This window comes from Pan paniscus, chromosome 2 (assembly GCF_029289425.2).
Source record: "Pan paniscus chromosome 2, NHGRI_mPanPan1-v2.0_pri, whole genome shotgun sequence".
Lineage (NCBI taxonomy): Eukaryota > Metazoa > Chordata > Mammalia > Primates > Hominidae > Pan > Pan paniscus.
The window spans coordinates 122,501,430-122,523,660 of NC_085926.1; the positions used below are offsets into that span (position 1 = coordinate 122,501,430).

The 22,231-nt window shown below is 45.1% G+C and overlaps 1 protein-coding gene across 17 annotated transcripts in view; it reads left to right on the forward strand.

The window, feature by feature from the left end:
- KALRN (kalirin RhoGEF kinase) overlaps positions 1 to 22,231 on the forward strand; it is a 692,638-nt gene that overhangs the window by 506,698 nt on the left and 163,709 nt on the right. For all 17 annotated transcript variants that reach the window (XM_034957211.2, XM_034957212.2, XM_034957221.2 and 14 more), the window contains exon 34: positions 20,615 to 20,861. In XM_034957211.2, coding sequence (XP_034813102.1) covers positions 20,615 to 20,861 — 247 coding nt within the window. The remainder of the gene's footprint in view (positions 1 to 20,614; positions 20,862 to 22,231) is intronic.

Consider the following 22,231-nt stretch of genomic DNA (forward strand, 5'->3'; position numbering starts at 1 on the left):
CCATGTTAGACAATGTCCTTGGCCTGCTTAATTTAATATTATAATCAAAATAAAATAAGTAAATCATCAGGGAGGCGGCTGAAAGTAATGGAAAATAGAATTTAACAACAAAGAGTTTGTGGTTCAGTTTTCAGCTCTGGAACTTAGTAGCCATGTGACTTGGAGCAACTTTGAGCCTCAACTTTCTGTTGAGGGATTTATAAGGGTTAAATGAAATGATACACATGAAAACACTTTGTCAACTATGAAGCACCACACCCACGTAAAGCATATTATATTACCTCCTGTAAGTCCCTCGAAGCATAAAATATTCCATTTGTAGGATTTTTGGATATCCCTTTCTAAATTGAATATCACTTTCCGGCACAAAGCTTGTACCTCTGGTTTCAGATGACTACCCCTTGTTGTCAGAATCTGCAGAAATAGCCCAGAGAGCTCAAGGTTGTTACCCTTTACACATAGCTGACCCAAACTGCATTATTCCTAGAGTGCTTTGTTCAGAGAGAATAAGTTGTTAGCATTGGCATTCCTCAGAGTCCTCCAACCCAAACTCCCTTTATGTGCAGATGAGGAACCAAGGCTTAGAGAAGTTAATTGACTTCCTCAATGTCACTGATAGTACCAGAGTAACGCTCACTCAATTATCTATTGCTCCCTAACAAATTACTTCAAAACTTAGAGACTTAAAACAATATTTATTATGTAGTAGTTTCTGTGGGTCAGAAATCCAAGATTGGCTTTGCCTGGTGTTTCTGGCCCAGGGTTTCTTGTGAGGCGGTAGTCAAGGTGTTGCTTGGAGCTGCAGGCATCTGGAGGTTTGACTGGGGCTAGATCTGCTTCCAAGGTGGCTCCCTCACATGGCTGTCGGCAGGCGGCCTCAGTTTCTCACCTTGCGGACCTCTCTCTAGGGCTGCTTAAATGTCCTCACGACACGGTGGCTGGCTTCCCCCGGAGTGAGTGATTTAGTAGAGAACAAGGAGGAAGCAGCAATGCCTTTTATCCCCTAGTTTCAGAGGTCACGCATCAACACTTCCGTCATATTCTACACATTCGAAGTAGTCACTAAACCCAGCCCACACTCAAGTAGAGGAGAGAGGAATTCAATTCCACCAATCCCTGAAGGGTGAGGTATTAAAAAAATTTACGGACTTTTTTTTTTTTTTTTGAGACGGAATCTCACTCTGTCCCCCAGGCTGGAGTGCAGTGGCGTGATCTCGGCTCACTGCAAGCTCCGCCTCCCTGGTTCTCACCATTCTCCTGCCTCAGCCTCCCGAGTAGCTGGGACTACAGGCACCCATCACCACGCCCAGCTAATTTTTTGTATTTTTAGTAGAGACGGGGTTTCACTGTGTTAGCCAGGATAGTCTCGATCTCCTGACCTCTTGATCCGCCCACCTCGGCCTCCCAAAGTGCTGGGATTACAGGTGTGAGCCACCGCGCCCGGCCTTGTGGACATATTTTCAAAACACCACAGGTTTCTTTTAATGTGGCATTTTCTTTATAAATGAGTTTCCATCAGAAATCAGCAGGTTTTTTTTTTTTGATTACTTGATGAAAGATAATTCTCATTCGGCAGTAATTAGTAGAAGAGAAATTAATTTATAAGGATGTCTTCTCAGGATAATATTGAGAAAACCTCTAATGTGAACAAAAGGGTAAAACAGAGAGAGAACAGTTTAAGAAAAGAAAGACAAGGGAAAAACAGAAGCAAGGGTGCATTAGATTCTGACTTCTGTGGGCAGAGTTTTCTTTCAATTCAGGAAACACTGAGTGAACAGATGCTATGTGAATCATGTCTAGGGGCAGGGGTTTGAAGGTACAAAGCCTCTAGGTACCCCAACTCTAGTTGCAGAGCATGACACATATATGTAACTAGCCCAAATATAAATAACATGGAAGCTTACATTAAATTCTGTCATGAAGGTACCTAAGCTTATGTTAAATACTGTAATAAAGGAAACTGTCATGTGCGTTGGGAACATGAAGGAAGGAAACAATTCAGTAGCTGTGGGGTTTGTAAAGCCTTGCAGAAGATATGCAAACCACTCCATTACCATACATGCACACTGGCACTTTTCATATCCTTTCCTTGCTTTATTTTTCCCTTCAATACTTATCACAAGGGGGCCAGGTGCAGTGGCTCATGCCTGTAATCCCAGCACTATGGGAGGCCAAGGTGGGCGGATTACCTGAGGTCAGGAGTTCGAGACCAGCCTAGCCAACATGGCAAAACCCTGTCTCTACTAAAAATACAAAAATGAGTCAGGCGTGGTGGTGGGTGCCTGTAATCCCAGCTACTTGGGAGACTGAGACAGGAGAATCACTTGTACCCAGGAGGCGGAGGTTGCAGTGAGAGGAAATTGCACTACTGCCCTCCAGCCTGGGCGACAGAGCTCCATCTCAAAACAAAACAAAACTATCTATATCGATACATCTATATCGATATAGATACAGATATATCTATGTATATCTATATATCTATATCTATATATCTATATAGATATAGATCTCACTATGTAACATCTTGATTATTTTGTCATTACCTTGATTACATCCTCAAGAATACAAACTCCATGAGGGCAAAAGTGTTTGTTGTGTTCAGCGCTGTATCCCCAGGGCCTAAAGGAGTGCCTGGCACATAATAAGCACTTTGTAAGTATTGTTCAATGAATCAGTAAGATAATTAATCAATTAGTATGGAAACTGAGCTCAATCCTAAAGGGGAAGGACAATTTGGCAGATGTGGACTGGAGGGTAGGGTGCTCTAGGCAGAAGGGAAGCTGACCAAAGCCACTGTGTGGCTGGGCCTGTAGACTGTAGTTGCTGTGGAATAAGGTGAGATCAGAAAGGCAGGTACTAGAGGATGTTTGTGAAGGAGTTAGGATTTTATTGTACACAAAGGGAACCCACTTAAATTTTAAGGCCAGGAGTGATATCCATGCTTTTTCTCTATGATCTTGCTGCATTTAAGAATATGTGATACCAGGAAGGTTCCCACAATTCCTATATTACCTAACATTTGATTTGCTACACATTGACCAATAATCCTACCTCTTTTACTGTAGCAGCTAGCTCTTCACTCTTCATTTGCTCTTTTTTTGTATAGGAAATGTAAAACCCTCTAAATATTGAGGTCTCTTATGTTCTTCCTCCTTTGCTGGCGAGCCTGAGGTCAACATTAGACCCTGGGAAATTCAGTGGCATTGGTAGTGGCTGTAACACAGTAGTTTTATGCCTAGGGAATGAATCATAAATTTATTGCTATAATTTCAAGGGTCCCTGATGTGTAGGGTATTTTTCTTTTCTCAAATCTTATATGCTGAGATTTTTTTTCAAGAATCCATTTCATTGCTGCTGGCAGCAACTGTAGGCAGTGTGGGAAGCTCACACAGGGACATGACTGTCCTAGAGCCCAGGGGTGAGGGACCTCTGCTTCCTGCCTTTTGCTAGAAGAGGTGGAGTCTCTAGGCTGGGTCTCAACAACCTCAACCCAGAGGCCAGGGCAGGGGGTTGGGCCCCACCTGCTGTGAGGGGGCTATCCCACCTTAATTGTGGATGTCTCATGTAACCTCTGTTCAGCGTCCCCATTAAGGAAGGTATGGGATGCTGGCTGAGACTTTATGATGCAACCTCACCTTGATGGCGCTTCTTTGATGTCCTAGAGAGCCCAGACCTCTCTAAAGGAACATTATTTTAGATAAGGACAGCAACCATCTTAACTCTGAAATCTCTCAGCCCAAGCTCAGAACATAACCCCACCCACACGTGACTGAGAAAAGAGATGCCTTATGGTTGAGAAAGCAGAGATCATACATAGGAAGTTTTTCCGTAAGTTGTCTCCCTTGTTCTAGTTCCCTTAATATAAACAGAAGCAACTAGAAAACCTGGAGAGTAACTTACTGTGGGAAAGGGAAGGCACTTAGCCACTAATCCCATTTTTTAAATACAATGGCCATTTTCAAAAGAAGATAACCACCATTGTCCTTTTTGTTGACAACTCTGTTACTTTGTCAAAGTGCTTAGTGATTGAAAGGCAATGATATGGCCAGTCACACCTGTAATCCTGGTAATTTGGGAGGTGGGCAGATCATTTGAGCCCAGGAGTTCAAGACCAGCTCTGGCAACATAGTGAGACCCCCATCTCTCAAAAAAAACAAAAACAAAAAAAAAATTAGCCAGGTATAGTGGCATGTACCTTGTAGTCCCAGCTACTTGGGAGGCTGAGCTGGGGGGATCACTTGAACCTGGCAGGTCAAGGCTGCAATAAACCGTGGTCATGCCACTGCACTCCAGCCTGGGTGACAGAGTGAGACCTTATGTCAATAAAAAGAGTGAGAGAGAGAGAAAGAAAGAAAGGCAGACAGTGGTGATTTTAACAATGACTTCATATGGACTCCAATATAGAAGAGGGTTGTTGTGGAAGCTGGGTTGGGGGTTAGGGAAAGAGAAGTACAAAATCAGAATGCCTCCTTCACCATGGAAACCTTGTACCCTCACAATATAGGGGATGGTCTTAGAGCCAAAAGCGCCCAGTGTGGATCCATCTTAGATGCAGCTGAAAGGAGAGAGGGAGTGTCTCGGAAGGATCTCTTGTAGGTCTCAGAGTCTAGTGAAGCCTTTTCAGGGAGATGAGAAGCAGGTGGAGGAGGCTGGTGAAAATGCAGTTTAGGAAGGTCTTAGCTGTGAGAGAACTTCGAGAATACAGAGACATCCTGGCCCATATATGCTGGGGATACATGTCTGTGGGCTTGGGGCAGGTATTTGGGAACTACATTCTGTCCTGGCTGTGAATCCAGAGGCAGAATACTCACACGGATTTGTTGAATGAATGAATGAGCGAATGAATGAACAAAGAACTTGAAGTCAGCCTTAAAGGAGAACTTTCTATGCAGTCTCTTCCTTTTAGAAACCAAATTGGTTTGAAGTCGACCAAAACCCTCCAGAAGGGGTGGTCAAAGCACCGGGAGAGGAGCACCTCTTTTTTAAATTCCATTTTAATTTATTTTAAATTTTATTTATTTATTTATTTTTATAGAGGCAAGGATCTCGCTGTGTTGCCCAGGCTGGCCTCGAACTTCTGGCCTCAAGCTATCCTCCTGCCTGGGCTTCTCAAAGTGCTGGGATTGTAGGTATAATCCACTGTGCCAGGCCAAAATAATTTTTATTTATTTAGTATTTTTTACAGACAAGGTCTCGCTTGGTCATCTAGGCTGGAGTGCAGTGGCACAATCGTAGCTCACTGCAGCCTCCAACTCCAGGGCTCAAGCAATCCCCCCACCTCAGCCTCCTGAGTAGCTGGTTCTATAGGCTCATACCACCATGCCAACTAATTTTTTTATTTTTGTAGAGGCAGGGCTGTGTTGCCTGGGCTGGTCTTGAACTCTTGGCCTGAAGCAATCCTCCTGCCTGGGCCTCCCAAAGTGCTAGGGTTATAGGGCATGAGCCACCATGCCCAACCTGTACCCAGAGTGACTGTCTCTAGATTGGAATCCAATACATTGCCTGTAGCTAAAGTCCCAGGAGAGCAGGAAGGGAGAAAGGATATCTGATGGTTACAATGTGGCTCCCCTGTCATGATGCTGGTTATGGTTGTGCCCCTCCCCACCCCCCAGCTACCCCCTTACCCCTGTGTATACCAAACTTCTTGGCTCAAGCAGGGGACTCTTTTTTTTCTCTTACATGTACCAAACATGTTGTGAGGTTGATACTACTGACCATCTCCATAGCTAAGAGCTCATTCTTCTCCCTGTTTGCTAAAATGGGGGCATAGGAGCCTTCTCATAGGGGCAATTTCCAGGTTGTCTATAACTTGCCCAAGTGTTCCTCCAGGTTCTGATTTTTCCTAAAGATAAAAAGAAATTTGCTCTCCATCTAAGCACTGCCACAAGGAACTCTCAGCGAGTGTGGTTGGTATTCCCAAGGGCCTAAGTTTTCATCACCAAGTCCTTGTTCACTTTCTTTTTTATAATATTTTGTCCAGGACATATTTCAAGTCAAGCTGGCTCTCTCTAGCTACCAAACTCATAACTACAGGGGAAGGGATACAGGAAAGAAAGAACTGTAAAAATTTATAAGATAAGTAGAACTTTCTCTGCTTTCTCTGAAACTATCTGGCTGCTCTCAATCCATATTGGTATGGTTGACTTATATTTAAAGGAGGATAAAATTGCCCTCTCTTCCCAGTTTTTGGAGGGTCTGCCATCTTGACTTTGTATTTTGCCATAGCTATTAAATCTTAAATCTAGCCCAAATATTCTAATAGGACCTACAGTTTAATTATCTCCCATAATATCTAGCCCCCATCTCTTACAGCTATCAAACGGAAGGCAAAACTGTCCAATTCTTCTGAACCCTCTCTGCTCAGCACCACTGAGCCATTCAGCAGGAAAATGGGACAGAAGGTCTAGAAGGGAGTATTCCATGTGACCTCAGTGGCTCAATCACACCAAATAATAACAACAGCCATTAAGTAGGTATCAAGTGTTCACATGCATTATAATCTTTTTGTTTTATTTTGTTTGAGATGGAGTTTCACTCTTGTTGCCCAGGCTGGAGAGCAATGGTGCAATCTCAGCTCACTGCAACCTCCACCTCCTGGGTTCAAATGATTCTCCTGCCTCAACCTCCCAAGTAGCTGGGATTACAGGCATGTGCCACCACGCCCGGCTAATTTTTGTATTTTTAGCAGAGATGAGGTTTCATCATCTTGGCTAGGCTGGTCTCATACTCCTCACCTCAGGTGATCTGCCTGCCTCAGCCTCCCAAAGTGCTGGGATTATAGGCATGAACCACCGTGCCTGGTCCCATGCATGATAATCTTTAATTGAAACAGCAGCCCTATGAAGTTGGTACTTATCTTAATCTTTTTGAATGAGGAACTGAACTGAGTGTTCTAATATTATTGATGAGGAACTGAAGCTTAGAAAGAGAACTTATATCTTTAACATTTCTACAGTAACACAGCTAACAGCTTGTCAGTGGTGGAACTTGAATTCAAACTCAGGGCTGCTGAGTTCAAAACCCAGATTATAAATCACCATGATGTAGTCTAGTAAGCTCCTAGACTTACCAATTCCCTCAGCCTCCTCTATCTTGCCACTGCCAACTGAAACACAGATTACGGACTAGAAATACTGACTTTTTTTAAGGAAAGAAAACCCCAAGAAGCCAACACACACACACACATAATCACACACACACACACACAATCTCACACACACACAATCACACACACACACACAATCTCACACACACATACACGGGTCCTTCTGACTAATGCCAAACACAGAGCTCTGGGATGCCTTATTGTTGAAACAATGCCATAAAATAGGAGAAAAGTGATAAAACTAAGAAGCCACTCTAAAAATGACTATTCAGTAAGCCAAATAGGGAATACTGTTTTATTTTAGTTTTATAGTATATACATATATACACAAAAGTTTTATAATATATACATATATACACACAAGCCATCCAAAATATGTCCTTCTCACCGCTTCAGTGTTAAAATGTGTAGGATGAACAAAATTAGTCCCAGGAAGGGGACATCACTGTAGAAATCACTGTGAAAGAATGTGAGAGAGGTGGGGAATTGAGAGTTGTACTTGACCTCCAAAAGCAGGAAAGACAGGGTCTGGAGAGGAAAAGGGAAACAATTGAGAGGGAACATTGCCCATCCATGGAAATCCAGAGGCAGAAATGGCCAGGACACATTTGGGGCACCCTCAAGAGATCAAGCAGATAAAATACACAGACAAGTAGTGGAAGCTGGGGTTGAAGAAGTGGGTGGGGAAGTGTTATGAAGGGCTTTGAATGCCAGGACAAGGATGGCAGAGCCCATGTAAATTCTGAAATAAGAGAGTGTTATGAGAAGAATGGACAGTGGGAGAGACCACTTAATGAGGAGACATCTGCAGAAATGGAGAGGCGGGTGATGAACACCTGGATGAGCATAGGGGCTTCCAAGAGACAAAGGAAAGACTTAATAGCTTTGCAGGACTAAGTGATAGATCAGACATAAGGGGTAGAGAAAAGAGTCTCTCTCAAATGACTACAGTTTCTCCAAAAATGTTTTGAGATTGGGATGGACAGGTAGTTCATCTGGGCTGAGCTATAGTGGAGGGAGCCTGAAGGGAGGAAGAGGAAGAGGCCTGGTACAGGGTAAGGGAAAGAGAATCTGCAAGACTGGGCCCCGATGCTACCTAGTTTTGTGATCAGATCCCATTACTTGCCCTAGTCTCTGCTTTCTCATTTCTAAAATTAGGAATTTCATCCAGGAAACATGTATTGGGCCCCCAATATGTGCCACCTACTGTATGCAATTTTTTTTGTATTATATTTCCTCTGAGGGCTGGTGGTTGCCCTAGCCATTGTAGTGTGAGTCTCTTTGGGACCAGTCTTCTGATCAAGGAACCCAAGCACGTGTTTCCTTTAGAAAAGCCTAGCTTTTGCTTCCCTCTAGTGGCTACTTAGTGCCACTAGACCTCTGCCTTTACTCTTTCTGTCCCTGGAGAGCCAGTCTGAATTGAAAATTAAGAAGTTAAGACCAGGCGCAGTGGCTCACGCCTGTAATCCCAGCACTTTGGGAGGCTGAGGCGGGCAGATCACAAGGTCAGGAGATCGAAACCACCCTGGCTAACACGGTGAAACCCCGTCTGTACTAAAAATACAAAAAATTAGCCGGGCGTGGTTGTGGGCGCCTGTAGTCCCAGCTACTCGGGAGGCTGCGGCAGGAGAATGGCATGAACCCGGGAGGTGGAGCTTGCAGTGAGCCGAGATCGCACCACTGCATTCCAGCCTGGGTGACAGAGCGAGACTCCGTCTCAAAAAAATAAATAAATAAATAAATAAAAAGTTAAGATGGAGCTGGATCATAAACCATGCACATGTTCAAGGGAACAGTACAAAGTGTTCCCTAGAGGGCATGTCATGATAGTTGGTATCCAGAGAGGATGGTGAGAGGAGGAGACAAAGGAGGCATGATGTCATGAACCAGAGGTGAGGCATGGGGAAGCAGTCAGTCCCAAAGCAAAACCAACCAACAATAGCAGATGGGAGCAGAAAATCACATTAGGACTCACCCAGTAAGTGGGTTAACCTGAGCAAATGGAAAATATGGGGTCATAGATAAAGGCCTATCTTTACACTGAAGAAGATAAGGTCAGGGATAAGGGGAAACCCTAACAGTAATTTGCTGAGGGCAAATACTTGACATGAAGATGCTTTAAGATGCTGGGAACCCTTTCCGTTGCTGATGCCAATTCTACTCATTGCTGGGCACATGTGCTGGATCTGGGGTGGTGCCAGCACAGCTGGAGATGGGCTCATGTTGGTGGAGCTCAGCAACTGACCCAGAAAGAGGCAGATGCTCGAGGGTCCTGCTGGCTCCTAGCTAAGCAGGCGTGAAGATGTTATTGACTGTTGCAGCCAAGGGAGGGCTCACAAACTAACAAGAAAAACAGCTCTGAGAAGACACAACCACAGCAGTAGCAAGTGGAGCAATGGACTGAGGCAGCACTGGTAAGAGCCAATCACTTTCTGAGGGACCCCATTCCCAAACCCTGGGCCAGCATCCCTCATTTCTCCTGTTGTCACATTCAGCATGCATACACGTGATGTGTGTCTCCTTAGAGACTGTAAGCATGGTGCAGGTAGGGACATCACAGCTGTCTCCCTGACTGCTGTATGCCCCATGCCCAGCACAGCAGCTGGCTGGTGAAGAAGAATAAGTGCATGGATGAGGAGGCTGGACTCATTAGGCTTGGAGTCCTGCCTTTGCAGTTAGCTATTAGGATGCAATCTTTAGCTAGTCATTTTACCTCTCTGAGCCTCAATTTCCTCATCTATAAAATCAGATGATAATGCCAACCTTATGAGATCTATGAGGGTCAGATGATGTCTATGAAAGAGTTTATAAACTATAAAGGGCCATACAGATGTTAATTATTATCTTAGTCTGCCTGAGGATGAAAAATTAACAAGATGTCTGCTGACATTTCTTCTGGCCTGAGAGACAGTGACCAGGAGTATTTACTTTCTGAATCAAAGCATTTAGAATGTGCTGTTTCTTCTGAACATGAATTTGTAAGGCACCCCGCTCCCAGCCGGACCCCTTACAGAGGCAGGTTGTTCCCCTCTCAGGTGCTCCGCATGTGCCCTCTTCCCATCTCCAGTCCTGGCAGACAGGCTGCCTGTCCCCAGATTACCTAACAATAATTAGACCAACCAGAGTTTCCTGGTCAACCAGAGGAGAGCTTGGCCTCTTTCCAGGAATTAGTTTGCCAGGTTTCTATGTGTGACTGGATACCTTGACCTCCACCCTACAACCACAGTGTAAATAAACATGTATTATCTACCCTGATTTGGCAACCAGTTCCAAGAATTCTCTTCCCAGTCTGATTCCAATCTGTTGTTTCTCTAGGATGCCCAGTATAGGAAGAGCAGAAAGTCACATCCGTGGCCCTACAAAGGGAAATTATAGCCTAAATTTAGGGTACTAAATCTTTGAACCCTGGGTTTGGGAATAGTTTACTATTTTTTTCTTTCTAGTCTGCCAGATTATCTCAATATATGTCATTAAGGGTGCTTTGGAAATTGATTTATTTTTGTTTGTTTGTTTTTTGAGATGGAGTTTCACTCTTGTCGCCCAGACTGGAGTGCAGTGGTGCAATCTCTGCTCACTGCAACCTCCGCCTCCCAGGTTCAAGTGATTCTCCCACCTCAGCCTCCCGAGTAGCTGGGATTGCAGGTGCCCGCCACCATGCCCGGCTAATTTTTGTATTTTTGGTAGAGACAGGGTTTCACCATGTTGACCAGGCTGGTCTCGAACTCCTGACCTCAGGTGATCTGCCTACCTCGGCCTCCTGACGTGCTAGGATTACAGGCGTGAGCCACCGCGCCCAGCCCTGGAAATGGATTTCTACTCCCTCGACACAAGATATCAGTGCAAGAAAACACATCTCGAGTGCATGCCAAGTTATGATTACTGGATAAACAATATATAACATCTATTAAGCATGTAATGCATATCAGGGTTTACCTGTGTTAATGTAATCCTTCCAATAACTCTATATGACAGGAATTAATATGATTCCTACTTTACAGATAAGGAAAATGAGCCAAAGAGAGACTAATTAACTTGCTCCAGATGATACAGATAGTAGCAATTGAGACAGATTCAAACCTAAGCAGTCTAACTCCAGACCCAGTAATCCACAGAAAGGGAAATGGTTACCCACATCTGAATAATTGAGGTTTGATGACATTTTGCACTTCTGTGAAAATCATCTCTCAATTTTCCAGTGTTGCACAGTCCATACAGTAGACAATTTGCAGGAATGCCTGGGGCTTTCAGAGAAGCCCATAACTTCTTCTCTCTCTCTAACCATGAGTTGCTCTTTTTGATCTCAGGTTTCACCCAGCCACCTCTCCTCCCTCTTCTATAGGTAGCCTTGGGATTTTCAGAATCATGTCTATGAGCTCTTTCCTCCTTCCAAAGCTATAGGGTGTGTTGCAGGAAATGCCTTCCTGTGCAAGCACAATCAAAACAGCAGTATAGACAGCCTCAGTTAAGCACAAAGGAGCCAGGAGATGCCTCCCTGTAGACAGGACAGTTGGACAGTTACCTCCAGGCTGAGGGTCAGTGTTGCAGAGGCAAAGTTGCCAGTGGGTTAATCCTCCCAGCCGCATCTCTATTGACAACTTGTGTGGGTTCCCCAGGGGCAATGAGATGAAGATAGAAGGGAGAATAAATACCAGTTGCTACTACTGCCTCTTCTTTCCCTGAGGAGAGTATGGCTCTGCCCTTCTCACCCAAACTTGAGTCAGTGTCTAGTTCGATGTTCTCTGAAGCCTAGGCAGGGAGTACAGAGATAAAGAACAGGCAGAGGCCAGGCACCGTGGCTTACGCCTGTAACTCCAGCACTTTGGGAGGCCAGGGTGGGAGGATCACTTCAGCCCAGGAGTTCGAGACCAGCCTGGGTAACATGGCGAAACCCCATCTCCACTAAAAATACTAAAATTAGCCAGGTTTGGTGGCATGCGCCTGTAATTCCAGCTACTTGGGAGGCAGAGGCAGGAGAATCACTTGACCTGGGAGGTGGAGGTTTGAGAAGCCCCTGTGAATTAAGTTGGGGTTTTTAGTAGGCTACATGCTCAAAGGAAGCCAGCAGCACAACTTGACCAAAAGGCCCTCAGATTACATTCTCCTTTTTCAGGGTTGTTGTTCCATTTTCTGGAAAATTTCCTTGACATTATCTTGCAACTCATCTATGAAATGTCTCATTTCGGCCATAACATTTTTAACTTCTGAGAGCTCTTTCTCACTCTACAACTTTTTCCCTTTATGTAACAGCTTGTTCTTTTTTCATGGATACAATATCCTCTCTTATCTTTCTGAAGATTTTATAGTGTTACTGATGTTTTATTGTCCTGCTTGCATTTTGTTTCCTCTGAGTTCCTGGTCCTTTTTCTGTTTATTTATTTTGGTCTCTGTTAGAGAGGTTTTTCTGAAAAGTCTGGTAATCTATAGCTGAATATTCACATTTATGACTGAGGCACAAAGGCTGACTCAATATTCTGTGTAAAGGAAGGAACTTGTTGACTTAAAGTTCTCACTGTGAAGTGATCTGGCAGGGCACTGGAGGTTTTGGGAGCAGAGAGGGATCTCTAAATGTCAGTATTTGAGTATCTGTACATCTTTTGGTTTCTCCCATGAATGATTCTAAAATCTCCCTAACATGTTTATATGTGGCTGCTAGCATTCTGGGATCCAAGAGGGACAAGGATACTAGCCATCTCTCCATTCTACATTTAAGCCTTCACTGAATTTCATTTTTCAGGAAAGTGCGCATAGGATAGAAGAGGGATCTAGGGGTCCCATCTTCCTGTTTTAGCCCCACCTGTAGGTCCATCCTCAGTGCCGTCTGGTGCTTCCACTCCCTGGGCCTGTCTGAGGGTTGAGCAGAGATAACTGGCAGGAACTTGAATCTCATCTTCTCATTCTACCAAGTCAGTATCATTCTTGCATCTGCTTTCTATCATTAAAGAAAAAAAAAGTTCTCAGCCCGGCGCAGTGGCTCACGCCTGTAATCCCAGCACTTTGCGAGTCCGAGGCGGGCGGATCACGAGGTCAGGAGAATGGCGTGCACCCGGAAGGCGGAGCTTGCAGTGAGCGGAGATCGCACCACTGCACTCCAGCCTGGGTGACAGAGCGAGACTCTGTCCCAAAATAAATAAATAAATAAATAAATAAATAAAGTTATCTTGTTTACTACCTCCCATTCTCTTTGTTCTTGTGGATTTGTGTCTCCCCCCACTAACACCTTATGTTGTTTTTGTCAGGTTTAGGAATTCATGGAGATATAGTCACATGATTAAAGGGCAAGATAAATTTGGTTGAAAGGGGCTGAGAAAAAAAATTAACAGTTATCTGTAAGATACTAATAGGAATAGGTGGGCAGCCAATGGGAGAGACCTCTCAGACATTGTAACTAGGCATCTCAGTTATATATCAGGAAATAATTCATGGAATTTATTCACTCGCGCATTCAACAGATATTTATCACCTGCTGTGTGCCAGGCATTGCTCTAAACTCGGGAGATAGGACCATGAGCAAGACAGAATGCTCTGCTCTTCTGTATCTTACATAGGATAAGAGTAACACATAATTTATGTAAACAAGGCAACACATTAATGATAAGTGCTCAAGAAAATTCAATAGCACTGTGTGTTAGAGATTCAATATAGAAACTACTCTATTTATCAAATATTAAAACTGGAAGCAGCCCTGGAGTCCAATTTCCTCATCTTAAAAATGAGGAAATTTAGGTATGAAGAAGGGAAGGGGCTTGCTGAGTGTCATACATGGGTAAAACCTGCACCAGCACCAAGGCCTCCTGATTCCCACTCCTGCATTCTTCCCACTATTAATTACTATGCAATTCACAAGACCTGCAAGACCAGGGGACCATGGTGCTCATTTACACACCATGGGAAACAACCAAACCAAACAGCTCCTTCAGTTGCAGTTAGTAGAAGCCACAGTTCCAGCAAGCAAAGATAAAGTAAATTGTAAGCTTTAGCCTCTTAATTGGACCTGGCAGCTCCATCGGCTTCCAACATACAAACTGATGAAATCCCAGAGCTCCACGACAATGTTCCTAAATGCCCAGACATTGTTTTACACATTTGCTAAAAAAAAATTATAATCAATTCAAGATAAACGCACAGCACTAAGCTCTTTTAAAGGAACCTAGTTTCTGGAGAAGCCTTCAGAGTTTTATAGTAGGGCGAGGACAGAAGTTTAGTAGAGGAAGGATTTGAAGCAGCTATACTAAAGCATCATCAGCAATTTGGGGCTTTCCTGAAGCTTCTATAGTGGCCCTAGAGCAAAATTGGAAACTGTCTATCCGCTCCCCAATTTTTCCCCTCAAAGCGTTACACCTCCTTGAAATATTTGCATTTTTCCCCATTACCTTTGTTGATTTGTTTTAGAGATTGTTATTGTTGATGTTATCATTACTTTCATTATAAAGCAGCACTTATGTGAGAAACACTGGGCAATACTGGAGATCAGAAAGCCAGAGGGAAAATTACCCAGAGTGCACCACCCAACAATACCAGTGTTAACATTTCAACGAATTTTCCTTCTGTTTCCTATGAATAGGGTTGCTAAGTTGTTGATGATGTTCACACAGTTATATATACAACTGTACATCTTGTCCTCTTAAAAAATTTTTTACTTTATATAAGTATTTAAGCTATTACAAAGCTTTATAAATAATCTAATGGCTGCATAATTAATTACTCACTTAGTAGATATATCATAATTACTTAACCATTCCCTTCCTGTTAGGTTTTTTAAATAATTTCAACTTCCATGTTAGATTCAAGGGTTACACATGCAGTTTTGTCACCTAGGTATATTGTGTGATGCTGAGGTTTTGGGTACAAATGATCCCGTCACCCAGATAGTGAGCATAGTACCCAATAGGTAGCTTTTTAACCCTCATCCACTTCCCACTGGGTAGATTTTTATATTTTAGTATTGGGGCAGGGGGGTGGTGATGTTATTGTTGTAAAATTTTCTTCATTTGAAAAAATGCTATTATGAGCATTTTCATGCTTAAAGTATAGCTGCATGTCACTTGTGTGGTGCATCTCATCTTTTTGCATTTGGAAGGGAATCATAGTCTGGTTTGAGGTGTTTCATGGTAAGGGACATTACCTAATTAAATGAAATCACTTTCTGATGGAGGAATTCCAGGCATTAGCAGCAGGTGCAGGGAGTGTTGAGGGGAGGAGAGAAAGACAGTTTTTGCACAGGAGTTGGCAGGACTTCACGGTGCCCTTGAAACTGTGCCAAGTAGATATGCTCCAGCTTTACATTTTTTTGCCAGCCAGCTCTGGCCTCCTGTGATGCTGTTCATATGTAGATGTTAATTCATGTGAACTTGGTGCCTAAGGCTGGCTAAGAGTTGTGGAGGAATCAGATGATCAGATGGAAGAAGTTGCAGGGCAGGCAGCCAGGGGAGGAAGAGGAGGTCGGACTTATCTGATGGGCGCTCTTGGGCACAGCTCCCCCTCTGTCAAGAGTATCAGATCCAAGTGCTCTGCAAGGCAGTGTCAGAAGTCAGTATTCACAGTTAGAAGGCTCAGTTGGCAAGTATTGAGGGCAGGTATCAGATTCTGGGGTAAGGGGGCTTCTTCACATGGAAGCTTCCTGGAAAGCAATGCGGAATGAAGAGGCAAGAGTGAATCCTCATTTTGCATAAGGGATTCCTCGGTCCCACCATGTCTTTGTTTTTATCATAACAGGAAAAGTATGTGCTGATTTGAGGGCGGTCTGAGTCACCTTCCCTAGTGAGCCTCAGGGTCAGTTCTTCTAGTTAGGGCAAAACTCCATGAAGATTACTTTAAAAAAAAGGATTCACTTACATAATAATGTATATGCATATATACAGTTGATACAGTCTGTTACCAAACAACATGCTATCAAAATTGATGTTTAAAATTTCTTCTGTACTCCTTTCCTCCCAAATTTAAATAATAATTCACTAATACCGCCAGAATTTTTTTTTTTTTTCTTTGAGAGGGAGTCTCACTGTGACTCCCAGGCTGGAGTGCAATGGCATGATCTCGGCTCACTGCAACCTCTGCTTCCCAGGTTTGTGCAATTCTCCTGCCTCAGCCTCCTGAGTAGCTGGGAATACAGGTGTGCACCACCACACCTGGCTAATTTTTTGTATTTTTATTAGAAACAGGGTTTCAACATGTTGGCCAGGCTGGTCTGGAACTCCTGACCTCAAGTGATCCACCCCCCTCGGCCTCCCGAAATGCTGGGATTACAGTCACGAGCCACTGCGCCCAGCCCAGAACTTATTTTTTAGACAATCATTTAGCTCTCTCTGCTTAAGGCACTATCCTAGGTGCTTTAATATTATCTCATTTAATCTTCACAACAAGCTGTGAAGTAGATACTGTCATTATCCCCATTTGACAGATGAAGAAATTGAGACAAAGAGGTGAAGTAACTTGCTCCTGGTCACACAGTTGGTGAGGAGCTGCAGAGCCCATGCCCTAAACGAGGCTATGCTGCCTTGGAGAATGGAGCAGAGACAAAGAGGTGCACAAATGGAAGCTCTGAAATGACAACAGGAGAATTCTTCAGGGGTCCTGTCCTCACTCTCTGGATGCCATTGGGAAACCATCACAGAATAACTGTGTCTTTTCCATAACATGAGGAAGCTCAAAGGGACAATCTAGCTCACACAGTTTATACAAGAAGGAGGTTCAGTTAATCCCCAAATATTAATCATGTAAAAATAGACCTAAATGAAAATGATCATTTCTGGTGAATGTGAGAACTTTGAAAATGCAGATGGAGTTACAAAGAGTGGTTACGAAATGTCCCTTATGTATGTAGCGGTCCATGCTGAAAGAAGCCAGCACAGCTATCACTGTGGAGCTGGAGGAAAGTGAGGACAGGAGGAGCTCCTTCTGCCCCTCTGGGAAGCATTGCGGAGGGTGAAGGAGGCCGTGTCCACCCAGGGATTGGTCAGCAGGGGAACAGGCCCCACTGGGAATGGCCAGGACCCAGAAAGGAGAGAGACTGGGAAAGTAAGGACAAGGAGTTGGATGGTGACTCAGCAGCAGGCACTTGGAGGGAAGCCAGGCAGACAATTAGCATCAAGAAGGCTTAGCAGGCCTTAGGCAGGGTTCTAGGGAATTAGGCAGAGAAAATATCTGAGAGCTCCTGGGAAGGGGGCCAAGACTTAGGCATGAAAGGCCAGACGGGGACTCGCTGCTGGAGTGGGAGCATACAGTGAGGGGAGTAAGATGACAGAAGATTCCAGAAGCAGGGGTACAAGATCAGAGAAGAATCAAAAACATAACCTGAATGCATGCCGAGATTCTGTGCTGCCTACTCAGCTCCCAGCATCTCCCTGAGTAGGAATAACTTTGGTCTTAGAATCTTACCCTACAGCATCCCTGGAGGAGAGGATGGGAGGGACTGTTGCAGGAGCAGCTCTGCCTGACCCCTCAAACCATTTCCCCAGCACCCTCCCTTGTTGGCCATTCTTTGGAATTCGCTTCTTGCCAGGGTTGGGACCTGGTGTAGTATATCTTTTTGATCAAGCCATTGAGGTGAAGTGAACCAGGATATTCATCATGTATTTGAACCATAATGGCTTTTGGGCTGTATCTAAAGCTTGAGCCCGGTTGTCTACAACGTGTGAGCATGGAAGAAATTGCCCATTGATCTTGTTTCCACCTCTTCCTTTGGCTGGACTAGGCAGCCTACAGGAGGCAAACACTGCCATCTAGTGGCGTATCTAGGCTTCTCGCCAGGAACTGTGTCTTGAATTGTAGAGAGACACAAGCCTGATTTTTATCCTCTCCCGTCCAGCCCATGGGTCTGATTGTAACCCACCCTAGAGGGAAGTGGGTCTTGTATCTGGGTGCCATGCTGGGCTGTTTGCGACTAGAGCTTCAGGCCCCTTCTGCTCTAACAGTCTGCAAAAGGACTACACTCATCCCTGGACTCAACCATGTTGCCCTGAAAGGGCTGCAAGTTGCATCCCCAGCTATGTGTGAGCTTGGCCTCAAGAAGCAACCCTGAGCCCCTGGCGTGGTCGCAGAGGAGCAGCTCTACTGAGGTGCAGAAGCTCAGTGATAGAGAGTCTCTCAGTTAGAAAGAATTTCAGTCATCTAGGCCGGCATTCTACAGAGTCCATTAGCGAGGTGGAATCAAATTAGTGGGATGTCAACAGCAATAGAGAAAAACATAAAATAGAATGTCAGAGTGGAGCTTGTGTTTCAGTGATAAATCTATTCACATGTAGTGTTCCCTGGTCAAAATATGAAGTGTATTTCTTACAGAGCACTTTGGAATCTGAATCCCAGCACTTTGGGAGACTGAAGCGGGAGGATCAGTTGAGCCCAGGAGTTCAAGAAAAACATAGTGAGACCATGTCGCTACAAAAATAAAAATAAAAATTAGCTGGGTGTGGTGGTACACACCTGTGGTCCCAGCTACTCAGCATGCTGAGGTGGGAGCATCACTTGAGCCAGAGAGGTAGAAACTGCAGTGAGCCAAGATTGCACCACTGCATTCCAGCCTGGGTTTCAGAATGAGACCCTGTCTGGGGGCAGTGGAAGGCATTCCCAGGCCCTAACCCAGGCCTACTGAATCATGATGTGTGATTGAGGGGTGGAGCAAGAGAAGGAACTGCTAGGGAATCTCCATTTTATTAGCTCTCCACATGATTTTTATGTATACTCAATGCCCAACCACTGATATTGACATTTCTGAGCTTGAATTTCCTGATGTATGAGATGGAGATGATAGTACCACCTGGTTATTGTGAGGACCAAGTAGATAATTAATGCAAAGGTATTTTGCTAACTGTAAAAGTACTCTAGAGATTTGAGGTGTTTCCATCCCACAAAATCCTTCTCTCTGTGATGTTTTTAAGGAGGATAGCACCAGGAGAGTGGGGGACTGAAGACTGCATTTAATGGGACCAGGAGAGTTAAATGGAAAAATATTTTCTTCTGTCTCCTTCCACCTTCTACCTTCTACCTTCTGTCCTGCAGATTTCCTGATCTGATCCCAATGGCAGTCCTATGGGGACGTGGTTAGCACAGACTCCCTGCCGTGTAACTGGTGGTGATGCATATTGCCAACATCAGTCTGATGCATTATTTTAACTGTTTCAAGCCCCCTCTGATATTGAAGTCCCTTTAGTGTAAATCTCTAACAGTCCTGAATGCTGAGCTTTTGGTCCTGGTAGGACTGTTAATTATCTACTCACTGTGGCGTTCACTGTGTATGCCACTGGGCAGAAGCTTCCCAGAATGTGTGTGAAATGGCTACACAACATATTTGGACAAGTGCACTAATATAGCCACTGGTGCAGAAAATTTGGGCCCTGAAGGCTTAAATCAGAGATGCACAGACTGAAGACGAATTCCTGGATGTGGTGCAAGGACTTTGCCTCCAAACTGCTTTTGGGGTGAACTTTAGAGGATAACAGGCTACCAAGCTGGGCCTCAGCCTCCTCATTCCTTCCGTTCCCTACCTGTCACTCTGCCTCTAAGTGCAGCTGCTCTTCCAAGAGGGAGACTGTACTTAGTTCTATGAGACAAACTAATAACCGAATGGATTCTCATGGAAATATGAAGCCAGAAGAAAGGGGGGAAGTGGGGCCAAATCCCCAAGGTGAAAAAGTGAGAAGTCTCAGCATTCAGCCAGTAGGGGTTGTTCCTGTCAACCCCTTTTATTGCTTCTGCCCCAGGATCAATGAATTAGGAAGATGCCAGTGTGGAGACAAGCCAGCATGGAGCATGAGGGCTGGGCGTATGCTCCTAAGTAAGAAGTGGCCTGTCTTCCCTTCTGATTCTTCCTCCTGGTCCCCAGTGCCTGAGCCTTTGAGGCTATTCCCCTCCCAGACAGACATTGCTTTACTTCTGCCTTTGAATTGAAGCCCCATTCTTTTTGTAGTCCTCGTAGCCTCGATTTTAGGCTGATGGCTCCAGTAAGAGGTGGGGATGGGAGGTGTTGCAGGGGTTAGAAGGAAGGAAGGCTGTCTCTTCCATTATTCCCTATCATCTAGTGAGAATCTAATGGGAGGGGTGAGTTAGAATAGATGCCCATACAATAGGAGTCTGAGGGTGGTAGTCAGGGCAGGGACAGGGCACAGGGTAGAACCCTTGGAAGGAGTAAAGGGGCATACAGGGAAGGGGTTTAACGGCACAATTAGCTGAAGCTTGGCAAAGGAATAATGAGCTCTAACGAAGTAAGAGGAATTAGAATCAAAGCCCTGGTTCTGGGCAGGCTTCAGACTGTGGCTACAGCTAGAAAGCCTGAGTGATTGAATAGCACTGTGCTAATTACATTTTTTTCTTGTTTTCTTTCCTGTTCTCAACTCTCCTTTTCATCTTCTGCCATCTCTCTGCCCTAAACACCATTTTTCCTCTTTATTCCCCTTCTCTTCCTCCTTACCTCTGCTCTCACACATCCTTCGTCCCCTCTCACCAACCCTCTCCCATATTTCTCCCCCCTTCCTCCATGCCCTCCTGTTCTACTCCCTCCACCACCACCCTCCAAAGCTCTCTGGTGGATGTGAGCTGACAGTGGTCCTCCAGGACTTCAGTGCGGGCCACAGCAGTGAGCTGACCATCCAGGTGGGGCAGACGGTAGAGCTGCTGGAGCGGCCCAGCGAGCGGCCTGGTTGGTGTCTGGTCCGTACCACCGAACGGAGCCCGCCCTTGGAGGGTCTGGTCCCCAGCAGCGCCCTGTGCATCTCACACTCCCGAAGCAGCGTGGAGATGGACTGCTTCTTCCCCTTGGTGAAAGGTAGGAGAACAGAGCGGGTGGGAGGCACAGACCAAGGAGGCCACGAGCGCTGGCCTGACTCTAGCTGAAGACCACCATGGAAGTGACCTGTCTCACGGACCCATTTTTACCCTGTGGGGTTTCTTTGGGACCCGACTGTGAAGAGAATGGGTTGGGAAGTTGGAGAGGAAGAGCTCCTGAGTAACTGTGTGTGACTTTGGGAAAGTCATTCAGCCTTCCTGAGTCAGTTTCGTCTTGGAAATGAAGGTTGAATTAAGTAACCTCTAAGATCTCTTCCAGTTTTCCCATCATATCACACTACATTCGGGAAAGTCCTCTTCTACCTTTGGCCAAATATGGTTTAGACTCATCCTTTCTCCACTGACCCACTCCCCCTCCACAGCAACTTCTGGCTCTCTGACCCCCCACCAAGTACTCACATGCTGACCTGGAGACACCAGGCACACCCAGGGAGGAGCCACAGCTGAGTCAGATCTGATGCTCCCCTTAGCCCAGCCAGGCTTTGAGGTCCATGACTCCTTTATGTGCCTTCAACAGATAAAGTATTCTAGCCTTGGCTTTTATTGTATGTAAGCTCTGTGTTCCCTTCACATGCCTGTTTACTCACTTTTTCTCATGCCAGGGAGACTAAACTCCTCATGACAGTGTTTCTTTAGGGGTGGTCTCTGGATTAGTAATATCAGCATGCCCTGGGAACCTGTTAGAAATGCAGGTGCCAGCCTGGGCAACTTAGTGAGACCCTGTCTCTACAAAAATTTAAAAATGCAAGGCGGCACATACCTGTAGTCCCAGCTACTTGGGAGGCTGAGGCAGGAGAATCACTTGAACCCGAGAGGCTGAGGTTGCCATGAGGCTGCAGCAAGCCAAGATTGTGCCACTGCACTCCAGCCTGGGCAACAGAGCGAGACTCTGTCTCAAAAAACAAAAAAAATTAAAAAAATTAGCTGGGCAAGGTGGTGTTCACTTGTAGTTCCAACTACTCAGGGCATGGTGAGGCAGGAGGATCACTTGAGCCCAGGAGTTTGAGGCTGCAGTGAGCTATGATTGCATCGCTGCGCTCCAACCTGGCTGACAGAGAAAGACCACACCTCTAACAATAAAAAATCAAAGTTAAAAGCCAGGTACAGTGGCTCACACCTGTAATCCCAACACTTTGGGAGGCTGGCTTGAGGCTAGGAGTTTGAGACCAGCCTGGGCAACATAGTGAGACCCCCATCTCTACAAAAATAAAAAATTTTAGCCAGGCATGGTGGCACACACCCATAGTTCCAGCTACTCAGTGGGGGGGCTGGGGCAGGAGGATCATTTGAGCCTGGGAAGACAAGATTACAGTAAACCATGCTTGCACCACTGCACTCCAGACTGGGTGA